The sequence below is a fragment of the Papio anubis genome, chromosome 14 (genome assembly GCF_008728515.1).
Source record: "Papio anubis isolate 15944 chromosome 14, Panubis1.0, whole genome shotgun sequence".
Classification (NCBI taxonomy): domain Eukaryota; kingdom Metazoa; phylum Chordata; class Mammalia; order Primates; family Cercopithecidae; genus Papio; species Papio anubis.
In genome coordinates, this window is record NC_044989.1 from 91,769,720 (window position 1) to 91,785,027 (window position 15,308).

The following is a 15,308-nucleotide window of genomic DNA, read 5'->3' on the forward strand; positions in this document are numbered from 1 at the left end:
GATTGAACATCTTCTCCTGCCCTCAGACATTGGTGTCCCTGGTTCTCTGGCCTTTGGGCTCAGACAAGGTGATATGGTTTGGCTGTGTCCCCACCCAAATCTCATCTTGAATTATGGCTCCCAAAATCCCCACGTGTCATGGGAGGGACACAGTGGGAGGTAATTAAATAATGGGGGCTGGTTTTCCCATGCTGTTTTCCCATGCTGATAGTGAATAAGTCCCATGAGATTTGATAGTTTTATAAAAGGCAGTTCCGCTGCACATGCTCTCTTGCCTGCCACCATGTAAGACATGCCTTTCCTCCTCCTTTGCCTTTCTCCATGATTGTGAGGCCTCCTCAGCCATGTGGAGCTGTGAGTCCACTAAACCTCTTTTTCTTTATAAGTTACCCAGTCTCAGGTATTTCCTCATCGCCATATGAAAATGGACTAACACAACAGGGGTTATACATCACCTCCCCTTCAGACTTGAACTGAGTTACACCGGTTCACTGTCTGCAAGCTGGAGGCTTTCCTGGGCCTCCAGCTTGCAGACAGCAGATTGTAGAACTTCTCAGCCTGGGTAACTGGGTGAGCAAAGTCCCATAATAAATCTTCTCTTATGTTTCTCTCTATGTCCTGTTGTTTCTGTTTCTCTGGAGAACCCTGACTAATGTAGCGTGTAAGGCACCCAGTCATAAGGGCAGACTATCCCTCCATTAATGACCTCATTCCAGGTATATCTGTAGCCTAGACCACTCTTCTAGGAAAATTCTATTCCCTTCTTGTCTCTTCCATGTGGAAATCTCACAGACATCGCAACCCAACTCATCCAAATCAGATGGTAACCAGGGGTTTAATGTTAACAGGTGTTATCTGCTGCTGCTGGTCCGCCATTGTCCTAAGCATTTTATACACATTTTCTTATCTTAGAAAGCCCCTGTAAGATAGGTGTGCTAACAAGTCTCATTTTGCAGCTGAAGAAATGGAGGTGCAACTGGCTCAAAGAACCTGGCTTCATTTAGAGAGTGTGCCTGGGATGAGACGTGTGGAAAGCCTGGCCTGAGCCAACACTGAGGCTCCTGGACAGGAGGCGAGTAAGGAAGAAGGGGCAGGGAAAGAGGGACACCGGGGGAAAGGAGGTGGGTGTAGGAGGAAGGAGATCACAACTGTGTTGAAAGTCCTAGCACCCTGACAGACGAGGGAAGAAGGCCCTGCAATGAACCTTGTGACCTTGGAAAGGACAAGTCCTCTTGCCCCTGGGGCCCACTGTCTGAGTCCCTAGGAAGTATATACACAAAGGGTTTCAGAATGCAGAGTTTGCAGATGTGGGCTGCAGCTGCTGCACTCTCTGTGTGATTGGATGGAATTCACAGCTAGAAGTGGTTATGTCCGCGGCTGCTGAATGTATCAGCTGTTGGTGCCACTTTAGTTTTATTGAGTGGGAAGGATGTAGACCCTGAGTCTGGAGAATGGGACTGGGCTGGCTGTGGAACCTGGGGAAGAGAATGAGACCACACAAAACCTTTATTCCTTGTTCTTGGCTTCTTGTTAAACAGGCCCAGTGCCACCAGATTAAGGAGGTGAGGGGGCGGTTGTAAGAAAGTAAGAGATCAGTCTGAAGATTATAAACATGGGCCAGTGCAACAAAGGGAAATTCTTGTGTCAATATTTTTCTGAGCCAGCACTTGAGAGATCCTGATTTCCTTAATAAAATGATAACAAACTTTTTTTGTGTTAATAATGTAAGGTGAACATTTCCTTCATGTTTAAGCCACTGAATGTACAATGAACAAACGACGTTTAGATACAGGCATACTTTGAGGATATGGCAGGTTGGGTTCCACGCCACTGCAATAAAGCAAATATCACCATAGAGTAATTTATACAATTTCTTTGGTTTTCCAGTGCATGTAAAAGTCATGTTTACATTATACTGTAGCCTATTAAGTGTGCAATAACCACTCCTCATCTGTCTAGGAAATGTACATACTTCAATTAAAAGATACCTTATTGCTAAAAGATGCTAAAGGTCATCTGAGCCTTTAGTGAGTGGTAATCTTTTTGCTGATGGAGAGTCCTGCCTCCATGTTGATGGCTGCTGACTGATCAGGGTAGTGGTTGCTGAAGCTTGGGGTGGCCATGGCAATTTCTTAAAATGAGACAACAATGAAGTTTGACACATCAGTTGACTCCTACTGTCATGAAAGATTTGTTTGTAGCATGCAATGCTGTTTGGGATAGCATTTTACCTACAGAACTTCTCTCAAAAAATGGAATCAAGCCTCTCAAATGCTGCTGCTGCTTTATCAACTAAATTTATGGAATATTCTAAATCCTTTGTTGTCATTTCAACAATGTTCACAGCATCTTCACCAGGAGGAAATTCCATCTCAAGAAACCACTTTATTTGCTCACTCATAAGAAGCTACTCCTCGTCTGTTCAAGTTTTAATATGAGATTGCAGCAGTTCAGTCACATCTTCAGGTTCTACTTCTCATTCTAGTTCTCTTGCTGTTTCCACCACATCTGCAGTTACTTCCTCCACCAAAGTCACAAACCTCACAAAGTCACCTATGAAGGTTGGAATCAATTTCTTCCAATCTTATGCTAATGTTGATATTTTGACCTCCTCCCATGAATCAATGTTTTTAATGACATATAGCATGGTGAATCCTTTCCAGAAGGTTTTCAGTTGACTTTGCCCACATCCATTAGAGGAATCACTGTTAATGGCAGCTATAGCCTTACAAAATGTATTTTTTAAATAATAAAACTTGGAAGTCAAAATTGTGCCTTGATTCATGGGCTGCAGAATGGATGTTGTATTAGCAGGCATAAAAACAACATTCATCTCCTTGTACATCTCCCTCAGAGCTGATGGGTTGACCAGGTGTATTATCAGTGAAGAGTGCTATTTTTGAAAGGAATCTTTTCTTCTGAGCAACAGGTTTCAACAATGGGCTTAAACTATTCCATAAACCATACTGTAAATAGATACGCTATCATCCAGGCTCTGTTATTCCATTTTTAGAACACAGCCAGAGTATGTAATTCTTAAAAGCCCTAGGAGTTTTGGAATGAGCATTGGCTCCAATTTAAAGTCACCAGGTGCATTAGGCCCTGATAAAAGAGTCAGCTTGTCCTTTGGAACCAGGCATTGACTTCTCCTCTCCAGCTATGAAAGTCCTAGATGGCATCTTCTTCCAATAGAAGGCTGTTTTGCCTACATTGAAAATCTGTTGTTTAGTGTGGTCACCTTCATCAATGATCTTAGCAAGATCTTCTGGATAAGTTGCTGTAGCTTCTATATCATCACTTGCTGCTTCACCTTTTTTTTTTTTTTTTTTTTTTTTTTGACGTTCCACTCTTGTTGCCCAGACTGGAGTGCAATGGTGTGATCTTGACTCACTGCAACCTCCATCTCCTGGGTACAAGCGATTCTCCTGTCTCAGCCTCCTAAGTAGCTGGGATCATAGGCGCCCACCAGTGCTCCTGGCTAATTTTTGGTATTTTTAGTAGAGACGGGGTTTCACCATGCCTGCTGGCCAGGCTGGTTTCGGACTCCTGACCTCAGTTGATTTGCTCGCCTCGGCCTCCCAAAGTGCTGGGATTACAGGCGTGAGCCACCGCACCTGGCCCACCTTGCATTTTTATGTGATGGGGACAGCTTTTTTTCCATAAGCCTCAAGAACCAGCCTCTGCTAGCTTCAACCTTTTCTTCTGCAGCTTCTTCACCTCTTTCAGCCTTCATTGTATTGAAGAGAGTTAGTGTCTTGCTCTGGATTAGGTTTTGGCTTAAGGCAGCATGGCTGATTTGATCTTCTATTCAGATCACTTACACTTTCTCCATATCAGCAATAAGGCTATTTCACTTTCTCATTCATGTGTTCACTGCAGGACCACTTTTAACTTCCTTCAAGAACTTTTCCTTTGCATTCACAAGTTGGCTGTTTGGTGCAATAGCAACAGATAGCTTTCAGCCTATCTTGGCTTTTGACATGCCTTTCACTAAGCTTGATCATTTTCAGCTTTTGATTTAAAGTGACAGATGTGCGACTCCTCCTTTCACTTGAACACTTAGAGCCCATTGTAGGGTTATTATGGACCTAATTTTAATATTGTTGTGTCTCAAGGAACAGTGAGGCTTGAGGAGAGGGAGAGATGGGAGAGCAGCCGGTCAGCAGAGCAGTCAGAACATACAAAACCTTTATCAATTAAATTTGCCATCTTATATGGGCATGGTACCACAAACAGTTATAATAGTAACATCAAAGATCACCGATTGTATGTCATATGTCACCATAACAGACATAACGATGAAAAAGTTGAAAATATTGTGAGAATTGCCAAAACTTAACAGAGACAGGAAGCAGCACATGCTCTTGATACAATTGCTTGACACAGGGTTATCACAAACTTTCAATTTGTAAAAGATGCAATGTCTGGGAAGTGTGATAAAACAAGGTATGCCTTTAACTGACATTAATTTTAGTAAATGACTTCATAAGGAAAAGGAAAAAATGTCACTGGGAGGGCACTGTGTTTGTTATAGACTAGCTAGGTCATCAACGGGGTGCTTTTGATGATACTAGCAGAGTCCTCCATGTGCTAGGACACTGTTTGAAATTCTGGTCATAGCTTTAAAATTCATAGTTTTATCAACTAAATCCCTATTAGTTACTGTAATTGAATATTCATGTTAGCTTCCACTAGTAGCAAGTTTTTGAGTCAAGATGGCCCTTGGGTTTTATTGCTAACCCTGGCAGCAGGATCCTAGACGGGGTCGCTTTGCTCTTGAAGCCTCTGATGTCCAGTAGCAAAGTGGGTATAATTGCTTCTCTCTCAGATCTGTGTTGAGGAGCTCAAGAAATAACATATGTGGAAGCACTCAGATCAATTACTTTTTTTTGTTTGTTTCTACCTTATCTAGTTTCCTAGGTCAAAAGTTTGCTTGGCTAATGGAAGAAAGGAGTCCCAACCTTTCCAAGTGGGACAGATTCCCTAGCTGTGCTCTGTATATTGAATCTGCTTCTTATCATTTGTCCGCGGTCTGTGTGAGTGCTGAAAAGGAGGAGATAGTTTAATGCACTAGGGAAATGGAAACGACTCCTACTTGGCAGGGACCAGGGTGGCAAGAGAATCCAGGATGTGGCCACGCACAGCTTAAAGACTACATTTCCCAGCTGCCTTTGCAGTGAATGCCATCAGTGAGACTTAATTGAGAGTATAGTGTGGGGAGTCTGGGAATGTTGCCTAAGAAAGGCTGATTTTGCTGGTGGTGCAACTCCCTTTTTGCCTCCCTCTTTCTCTCTTTCTGGAATGTGGATATGATGGCAGAACCAAAGATGACCTTGAATGAGGAGGTCACATGCTGAGGATGGTGCAGCAGAAAGATGGAAGCTCAATCCCTGATGAGCTTGTAGACCTACTGTGTTAGTCCTGGATTACTCACTTCCTATCTTTTATGGAGAGAATAAACCATCCTCTTTTTAAGTTGCTCCTCCCTCTTTTTTGTGATCCCTTTTACTACTATAAACCAAACTTAATTCCTAATGAATAGATCTGCCAAATTGTTTATATCAGAGATGACAACAGGAATACATCTGTTTACATTTTCCTTTCTCCTGAAGCCCCACCTAGTCCCAGAAGATGGTGTGTTTCTTCACTGCTATTGTGGGCAGAAGCTACCTGGCTGTGGTGGTTAAAGTCAGCACTGCTGTTAGCCCTTGTGGGGCCTTTGTGCAAATTGAAAAAAGGCATTTCCATCCTAAGACACCTTCCTGTTCTCTGCCAGAAAAATGTCTCAATGCAAATTGACAATGTGTGGACAGGAATGGAACATGCCCTTGAGAAGCAGCCCCTGCACGGGATGCCACTGCTCAGCTTTGGGTCAATGTCCAGGCCAGTATCTGACCTTGAACTTCTCTCTAGGTCTTCCACCTTTACTTAGCACAGGCCTCAGAACAGCCCAGCCAGGGGTCGGGGAGAGAAAGTGGCTGAGACTGTGTGAGATGGGGATGGGGCATAAGATGGATGGGGTAAGTTTCTGGCTATTAACTGCTTTCACATGAGCAGCTCATTTCTGTGCCAACCATTTGACTAGTAAGTTGGTAGAAGCCCTGCCTGTTGGTCACATTCTGGCCTGTGCTACAAGGCCACCTGGCAGGCTCAGGCTGCAGCATGGCAGGTTGTGTGCTGAGGGTCATCTACCCTAGTCCGTCCCCAGAGCTGTCTGTGCAGTCCTGAGCTCCCGTGTAAGCCAATGCTACTTTTCTGCGAAGAAGGTGGACGAAACCATCAGCAACTCTTGCTTATATAGAATATGACCTGAGCAATGAAAAGAGAAAACCCAGATCTTGGTTTTGTACTGGCTTGTGAGAAATCCTTCTTTTCCTCTCTAGCAATTTCCCTACACCCATCCCTGCCTACCCACATTGGATTAAAGGGAAGAGAGAAAAATGCCCTAAGCCCCAGAAAGGTGAAAGGTGGCAGAGGTGAAAGGTGGCAGAAAGGGAAAGGTGGCAGAGCCATGATATTGCTGCTCTTGATTTTGTAAGATGGTCAACATCAGCCCATAGAAATCCGATCTGAAATAGAAGGAGCTCACCTGACTTCAAAATTTACCAAATTTGTCGTGAGGCAATCACTTACCCTAAAAAGTAATCAGGCTCTGTCATAGTTTACATTTTTGTGTGTGTGTCCTTTTCTGTCCTTCCTTCCTTCCTTCCTTCCTTCCTTCCTTCCTTCCTTCCTTCCTTCCTTCTTTCTTTCTTTCTTTCTGTCTTGCTTGCTGTCTTGCTTGCTGTCTTGCTTTCTTTCTTGCTTTTTTGTAGCTTTGACTTGTTCTGCAAACAAAGAATATAACAGAACAATGTACGTTTCTTTGAAATGGCACCATTAATCTTGATAGCAAGTTTCTCATTCTGAAGGATAGAGACCTTTGGCTGCTTCATGGAACTGTCTCCTGGTGACTTTTTTCAGATCCCTTTTTCTTGCTTTCTCTGTCTCCGGTAGCTTCCTTGAGAGTTGTGGTTTCTCAGTGTTAGATATTCAAAAGCACAGCAGCCTACAGGCCATGGCTAAATCTTCTTTACAACCAGGTGCATATGAGATCTTAGCAAGAAGTAAGAAAAGTAAATGCATTATTAATAAACACACTTAAATGCGTACAATAAAATGAATGCTGTTTCCTTCAAAGTAACCCTCCCTTGCGAATATAGTCTAACCAAGCCTCCATTTCCCCACTCAGCATGGTTCTGAAACTCTCCTCCATAAATTCTCTAGAACTCTAGGACCCCCTCCCCCGCCAAAGGCCCACAAGAATCCCAACTGACTGAGGGCAAAGACACACCTTATTTCTGGTTCCCTTTTGCTTCACCACTTGACTTCAAATGACGTCAGGCTGATTCCAGAAAGCTAAGACACCCTCAGAGGAGAATGCGCCTTCATTTAGCTCACTTAGGACAGAGGCCATAGTCTTGAGGTGAGGCAGTCTCCAAGGCATAGCTCAAAAATTGTTTCTAGCAATGGAATCTTCACGTGAATGGGCACATGGCCTCCCACAGCAAGGATGCTGGCTAATGGGGAAGAATCACTGGAAATCCGAATTGAGACATGTTTCAAAAAGCAACTTCAAAGTCTGTGACTGATCTTCCCAGTCCTGGGAAGAACAGAATTGGCCTTTAGAACCGTTGAGAGTCAGATTGTGAAACAGAGAGTTCTTGTTCCCCATATGTTTCACTCTAAATGGAACTTGAGTCCGAGCTGGAAGAGGAACTTCCAACTTCTGTCAATAATAAAAGCCTTCTTATGAGTCAAGTGCTTGGTAAATAATTTGATTGGTAGAGGGAAAAGAAATTGCATATTGAAAGGACTGTATTTCCATTAAAATGCAAGTGTCTAAAGTAAAGAAGGGCAGGAAACATTGAGCCCAAGACTTTCTGAGTTTGAGTGAACCAACCTGTTGGAGTGGTTTCTGGCCATCACTTTGTGCTGCCATGTTTCAGCCTGTGCTAAGTCCGGGGGATCTGGGGTTCTGATATTTGCAAGAATAAGCAAGGACAACAGGTTTGAAGTCAAGCAATGGGAAGCCTCCCAGAGACCTGGAGTAGGAGGGACGAGTGCCTTAGCTGCTTCTGTCTGTCCATCTTCCATCTGTCCCGTGATCAGGGTGTTTTCTGGGGCCCATTCAATGCTTCTCTGTTGGCTGGGGGCTCACATCAGCTGCCAGGGGTTCCACCTGTTTTCAGTGCTCCATGTGCAGTACTCAGAGAAATGCCTCCTGAGGGAATGAGTCCAGGGGGTGAGCACCTTTTAAGAAATGCGGTGGCTCACGCCTGTAATCCCAGGACTTTGGGAGGCCGAGGCAGGCAGATCACCGGAGGTCAGGAGTTCCAAACCAGCCTGGTCAACATGGTGAAGCCCTATCTCTATTAAAAATACCAAAAATAGCTGGGTGTGGTGGTAGGCGCCTGTAATCCCAGCTAATCAGGAGGCGGAGGTGGTAGAATCGCTTGAACCTAGGAGACGGAGGCTGCAGTGAGCCAAATTGTGCCACTGTACTCCAGCCTGGGTGACAGAGCAAGATTCCACTTCAAAAAACAAGGAATACGAAAATGCTTTCCAGTCCTGTGCAATAGGGCCTGTCTCACGGGGTGCAGCCTGGCAGTTATGCAAGCCCCTACACAGAAGGGCCTCTGCTTGGCCCAATGCTCTGCTCCTGCTGTCTTGTCATACTTAATACCTTTTTTTTTAGCAAGAGGCCCTGAGTGCCATTTGCATTAGGCAAATTCTAGAGCTGATCCTGATGAGGCTATTCTGTGTGGGGACCTGCACAACTGCAGAGCTGCACCCTACGATGCAGGCCCTATTGTGAAGGGCTGGAAAGCGTTTTTTGTATTTCTTAAAGGGTGTTCACTCCCTGGACTCAGTCGCCCCCAAAATAACGTCTTGGATGTCTTATTTAGGTGGTGGCTGCTTGGTCTGAAAGAGCTCATGTGACTTCAGGAAATACCAAATTTGTTCTGAGAAAGCCACTTGCCCTTAAAAAAAACATGTGAGGGGAGTGCTCCTAGTCTGTCATAGTTCAAGTTCAAAGGTTATTTACAGCGTGTTGCATCCGCTGTGGCGACTCCTGGCAGATCCCGAACTTAAGCAGACGTGTGTTAGAGATCTTAATGAGTGTGTTGATGCCGATGGGAGTCGCCAGGATGACAGCAAGTGGGTGATAGGTGGGTGAGAGGAGAGACATTCTTTTTGTAAACCCCTCATTTCCACAGTCAGTCTCAGATGGTCATTACAAACTTCTGCTGAATCTGGACCTTAACAAGCCCCACTCACCCCAGGGACAAAGTAAGGGTCATGCGATGGCCTCTGAGCTGACCTTCGAGTTCAGAGCCGCCGTGTGCCGGTGCTGTGATCACTAAACTGACTGCTTTGAAAGGTCAGCACCCAAGGCTATAGATTTATATCTCTCTTTTATTCTACAACTAGAATATGCCACAACCAGGCAACTGTGGTGCCTCACTCAGGTGGTCTGCTTTCTGCAGTTGAAGGCGGGTCTTTTTCTTCCATCCATTCAGATTGAATCCAGGGGGTCCTCCCTGGAAGACATGTATTCCACAGAAGACTCCCCTGGAGCTTCTCCTCTCTGCACCTCAACTTTCTTGTGGGTGCAGCAGGCCACCCAGGCCCAGCCCCTGCTCACGACAGTGACTTTGGACACAGCCCCAGGCCTTCCAGGGTCTTTCTCATGCATTCTCAACCATTAGACTCCCCAGTCCTCACTCTATTGTTTCCCCTTATTTAGTAAATATTTATTGAAGATCCATTACTTGCACAAAAGACAGCAGGCCGCAAGGAAAGGGGTTTATAGTGGGAGATATGATGAAAAGATGATTAAGATGGCAAGTTCTCAAAAGTTTAGATGTTGAAGTATTATTTTCCAAAATGAGTTACCCAGGGTATTAACGGGTGTCGCTCAAAGAAAGGGTTCTAGAGTGAATATGAAACATTGGTTTAAACACAGTTAAACATTTTAAATTACTGCACAGCTTCTCAAAAGTTTTAATATGCTAATGTGTCATCTAAATTCCCAAAAGGAGAAACATAATATATTGGACTTTTTAAAAGTATTTATGAAATTTTTTCTTGCATTGAACTAGTCCCAGATAGAAGACTTAGCCTTAAAGGGCAAAATAAAAAGATGAGTTCTTTTTCTTTTTAACTGACAAATAAAAATTTTATACATTAATGGCTTATAATATGATGTGTTGCAATATGTATACTTTGTGGGATGGCTAAATTGAGCTACTAACATGTGCATCACCTCCTATTTTTTGTGTGGTGAGAACACTTAAAATCGACTCTCAGTGAGTCTCAAAATACATTATTAACTATAGTCACCATGTTGTACAGTAGATCTCTTGAACTTATTCCTCCTGTCTAACTGAACTTTTGTATCCTTTGACCAATATCTCCCCAACCTTCCCCATACCCCTGACTCCAGCCCCTGCTATCACCACTCTTACTTTCTACTTCTGAGTTTGACTTTTTATAATAGATTCCATAGATGAATGAGATCATGCGGTATTTGTCTTCCGCGTCTGGCTCATTTCACTTAGCACAATGTCTTCAAATGTCCTCAGGGTCTGCCCCTCTTTCTGCCTCTGTGGGGGCTCCAAGTTGGAATTCACAGTTACTGTAATTGGCAGGGGGCAGAGATTTGGAGCTGGAACCTCTAGAGTCTGAGCTCTACCATGGAAAGGCTGTATGATGCTCAGCAAGTCATTTAACTCCTTGGTGTCTCTGTTTTCTCATTGATAAATGCAAAGATAATAGTGCACCTTCCCTGAGCTTCACTGAAGTGATGCCTGGCTCTGGCAGGCTTGAATGTTGGCCATTGGCTCTGGTTCTCCCATGTGGAAACAAAGCCTGCGTCTCACACCCAGCAGCATGAGCAGCAGGGTCTCGGCCCAGCCAGTGTGTCCTGAGTGGCACAGGGTCAGATACAACCAGGTCCATGAACATTTGTGTCTTTGTATAAGGTCAGACTTTTATTGATGCAATTTCAGTCATAAACGCCACTAGCTGCATGGAGTTCCCAAGGAGGTGATTTTCTTTAGTGCTACCTGTTTACTTGGTAGTTAAAGCTGCAGGCACACTTTACAAATCAGTCAGTATTGCAAACAAGACATAGTATACTTAATCAATATACAAATGCTATAAATTAAATCTTCTACATCAGGAAACATTCATAGAGTAATATTTAACATTAAGAGAAAGGGGGATAGGAAAGCGGGTTAATGAACCAGTCCAAGAGGGTAACATGAACAAGGAGAATGCCCTGGTCTGATCTGGATGGACATCAGCATTTTGTAAGAAAGAGACTTTGGTGGCAGATGCTGGGTGCCGGTCATGAGTGACAGCAGGATGGGGTCTATGAAGATGGCCATCTGGAGCTGGTGAATTCTTCCTCTTTTTATAGCCCCCGAGTCCTCTGGTGAGGACTGATAAAGTAAATCTTATCTGATTGGGTATAGTCACTATTGATTAGACAAACATCTAGTTCTTGTTGGCATGATGTCTTTTAAAATGTAAGATGGAGTCTTCTTCTAAGATGGAGTCACTTATGTCAAAGGTCCTGTATACACAGGGGCTGCCCACATTTCAACACAAGGTGCCATAAGACTGCCCAGGAGGACCTGAATGCCTGGAGTGCTCCAGCCATGCTCATGCTAATGGATTTTGTCCCTCCGTCTGTCTGTGGACACCCCTGGTGTGCAGTTGGAGATGAGGAAGAGGCTTGGGTTCCTATCAGCAGCATGGAATGAGTGGAGGTGCGGGTAGAAAGAAGCTCTGTGTTTAAACTCTATTTACAGAATATGGATGTTGAGAGAGAGTGTGGGGTACTTAAGGAAAAGTTTGATTGCATTGTAGAAAACAGCTTCCGAAACTTAGACTATTTCTGAAGAAATCAAATTTTAATTCTTTTGAATTTATACAGCAACTCATCTCACAATAATTATTAAATGATAATAACAATAATAATGATACTCTTCCTCCTCCTATTATCACCAAATAGCATTTACTGGGTGTTGGCAAAATGCTGGGCATTGGTCAGGAATACTGGACTTGTATTTCTCATTTGGCCCTTTAAAAATCTTTGTGATCAATCAATTACTATGTTATATAATTAAAATATTAAAATAATTAGAAATTTTATTTAATAATAGCAATAATATGTTAGTGTAAATACTTTTTCGAATAATGAAATATACAATAATATATTACGCACAAACACAAATGTGTTAAGTAAACGCATTAGAGCTTGTTGCCAGCCAGGATATAATGTGCATTATCATATGCTATACCGACATTCCCATTTGACATCGGAGGATATGAGCTCTGGGTTGCTAAGTGTCGTTTCCCAGGTTACAGCTCCCTGGAGGAGGCAGCTGGACTCCAGGCCCCCATGTTTCCTGAGACCTCCATAGCCTGCCTCCCACTTTGCTATGCGGCTTCTATGAGAAGATAAAGTAATTTAATTAATAGCAGCTGTCGATATGCAGGGCCACCTCTCAAGTGCTTGAAATAGTTCTCTTAAGCAGGAAATACTTTTTTTTTTTTCTTTCAAAATAATGTATTGTGTTTCAAAAGTATTTCCTCTAATTGCAGGGAATCCAAATCAAGCGCTTGCATTTCTCATAAACAAACACCTCTGTATACTTTCCCCTGACCATGGCTGACTTCAAAAGCAGGCTGGCCTGCACCAGAGCCTCAGGGCCAGAGGAGATCGCCCCAGGTAGAACCACAGACTATGCAGGGCACCTCTGCACCCCTCTGCACCCATCTTCCTGAAGTGCTGGGCTTGACTTCCCTGGCAGCATCCTTCATTTCAACAGCTAAATACGCGGTCAACAACGGGTTGGTGAAAATGGGGGCGCCCAGGAGCCATTCCATGCCTTCAGATAGGGTCTGGGGTCAATGTGCAATGCATCATTTCACACAGGTTAAAAGGAAAAGCAGTCGCCAGTGCCTGTTGTTCATTTAAGGAGATTAAAATGATAGAAAAAGCGGATTTTGCATTTTAGACAGTGAGCAGTGGAATTTAAAAAGCAGTGCCAGAAATCATTCAGTATGCGTTACATTTTTTTTTTTTCCCCAGACAGAGTCTCACTGTGTCATGCAGGCTGGAGTGCAGTGGCGTCATCTTGATTCACTGCAACCTCAGCCTCCCCCAAGTTCAAGTGATTCTCCTGCCTCAGCCTCCCAAGTAGCTTGGATTACAGGCGCCTGTCACCAAGCCCAGCTAATTTTTGTATTTTTAGTAGAGACGGGGTTTCGCCATTTGGCCAGGCTGGTCTTGAACTCCTGACCGCAAGTGATCCGCCCGCCTCAGCCTCCCAAAGTGCTGGGATTACAGGCGCGAGCCACTGTGCTCGGCCTTAGTAGGTGTTACATTAAAAAATCACATGTACTCTATAAAGATGTACAATTATGTATTAATAAAAAATTAAAATAAAAAGACCATGTAAACTGCTACGTATTCCCACCGGAGAGCTGGTGAGTCTCTCCATGGGTCGTACCATTACCACAAGAGTCCTCTGGCCCACGCACACCCTGCTCCGCCCATCAGCAGCGCTCCCCCTCCTCTCCGCCATTTGCTTCTCATATCTTCCTGGGCTGATGTATCCATGCTGTGTACTCAACACTGCCTCTGGCTGATGGAAGCCTGGAAGGGAGGTAGACGGTATGGATGGCTAAGCAGACGAGCTGGGCTGAGTGCAGCCTCGGCTGTCTATCACGTTACTACCCAGCCTCGGATTCAGGTCAAACCTGCTTGCACTTTCTGAACACCAGGAAAGATGCAGCCCGGGTCCAGATGGTTCACTTCTCACTCAGCAAATGGGAAAAAATATGGACAAGGTGCTGCGTCCTTTGAGGTTCCTGCCCTGCAGCCATCTTATCTACTATGTCCCTCTGGGCTCAAATGGCGCTTTCCTCCAGGGCTCTCCTGGCTTCTCACCCCCCCACCTCCACAGGGTTTGGTACCTTCCTGGGTTCTTGTGGTTCCCACTGCACAACTGGATCTCTGTTCTCACTGCCTGAAATTAACATTCCTGTTTCTGCTTCTCTTGCCTTCCTGACTTCCAGGAGGTGGTGGTACTCACTCAGCTGTGCTTCCACACCCTGGCCTTGTCTTCCTCAATAGACTCAACCTTTTGTCCTGCTACTTTCCTAGTCCTCAGGTTACAGGCAGTGGAACTTGTCTTCGGCATTTACTGAGAGACGGCCTTTCTGATTTTTTTTTTTTTTTTTGATTTAATAAAGTTTTATTTTTCCAAATGTACAATTGGTTGGACCTATTCATGCATCTTCACCAGCAGCTGGAGCATCTCCGCCCTTGGTATTTCTGGTGTAAATTACTTGAGCTCTGTGCTTTGAAACCAGTTTGATAAGTCCTTTACTAAGGAGCTCCTGAAGGGCTGCCCTGGCCAGGGAGCCTCGAATCTTCAGTCTCTCAGAGACTACAGCTGGGGTTATAAGTTTATAGTTGGGAACTTCCTTACAGAGTTTGTCGTAGGTAGCTTTGTCAAATAAGACTAAGTTATTGAGCTTGTCCCGAACTTTGCCTTTGGACCACTTCTTCTTTTTGGCCTTGCCCCCAGATTTGTTCACTGGGTCTTTGTCTTTCTTGGCCGACTTTCCGGCGTCCTTCTTCTTCTTGTCGTCCTTGGGCGGCATTGCGAAGCTCGGGGAGCAGCAGCAGACACCGCAGGCTTGCTAAGATGTCGGACAAAAAGGAAGCGCTGCTCAGAAACGGGCCCAGAAACCTCTGTCCGCTGTAAGTACTTCCGGGGCAAGAGGCCTTTCTGATTTTGTGCCCCAGTCACGGTGCCAGTCTTCTGGATCTTTCCCAACAGTGTCGACACTGTGAGTGCTGCCTGTGCACGCATTCATTGCATTCTTGCTCCAGATGGCAGTCTGTGACCAGCACGACTCAACTCCCCTCCCGTTCTGTCCCTTTCTAGCAAAATTTCCTGTATGTTACCCCAACCTCTGCTGACTCACAGGTGACTGCTGTCCTGATTTTTAACCCCACAGAATAATTCTGTCTGTTCTTGAGATTCCCATAAATGGAATTGTATAGTACACACTATTTGGTGCCTAGTGGCTTGAATTGAGTCCAGTGTTTTAGAAACACATCCCTGCCGTTGTGTCTGTCAGTAGTGTATTTGTTTGCTGGGTGATGTTCCATTATATAATTATCCTATAATTTCTTCATTCATTCTCCCGTTGTTGTGCCCTTGTTTATTTCCAGTTTT

General features: G+C 44.4%; 1 protein-coding gene and 1 long non-coding RNA gene across 2 annotated transcripts; one reads left to right on the forward strand and one right to left on the reverse strand.

Annotated features, from left to right (window-relative positions):
* Positions 1–355: 355 nt before the first annotated feature.
* Positions 356–1,709, forward strand: LOC110741120. Its single transcript, XR_002516853.2, has 2 exons — positions 356–867; positions 957–1,709. It is a non-coding gene; the product is annotated as an uncharacterized LOC110741120 (long non-coding RNA).
* Positions 1,710–14,284: 12,575 nt separating this feature from the next.
* LOC101014702 (40S ribosomal protein S25) lies at positions 14,285–14,846 on the reverse strand. The gene has a single exon (XM_009184944.2). It carries the CDS (start codon positions 14,725–14,727, stop codon positions 14,350–14,352), a length of 378 nt encoding a protein of 125 aa, XP_009183208.1. The 5' UTR covers positions 14,728–14,846; the 3' UTR covers positions 14,285–14,349.
* Positions 14,847–15,308: the final 462 nt, after the last annotated feature.

Coding starts and splice junctions, on each gene's coding strand:
- LOC101014702 (XM_009184944.2), bottom strand. CDS start 14,727: ATGCCGCCCAAGGACGACAAGAAGAAGAAGGACGCCGGAAAGTCGGCC.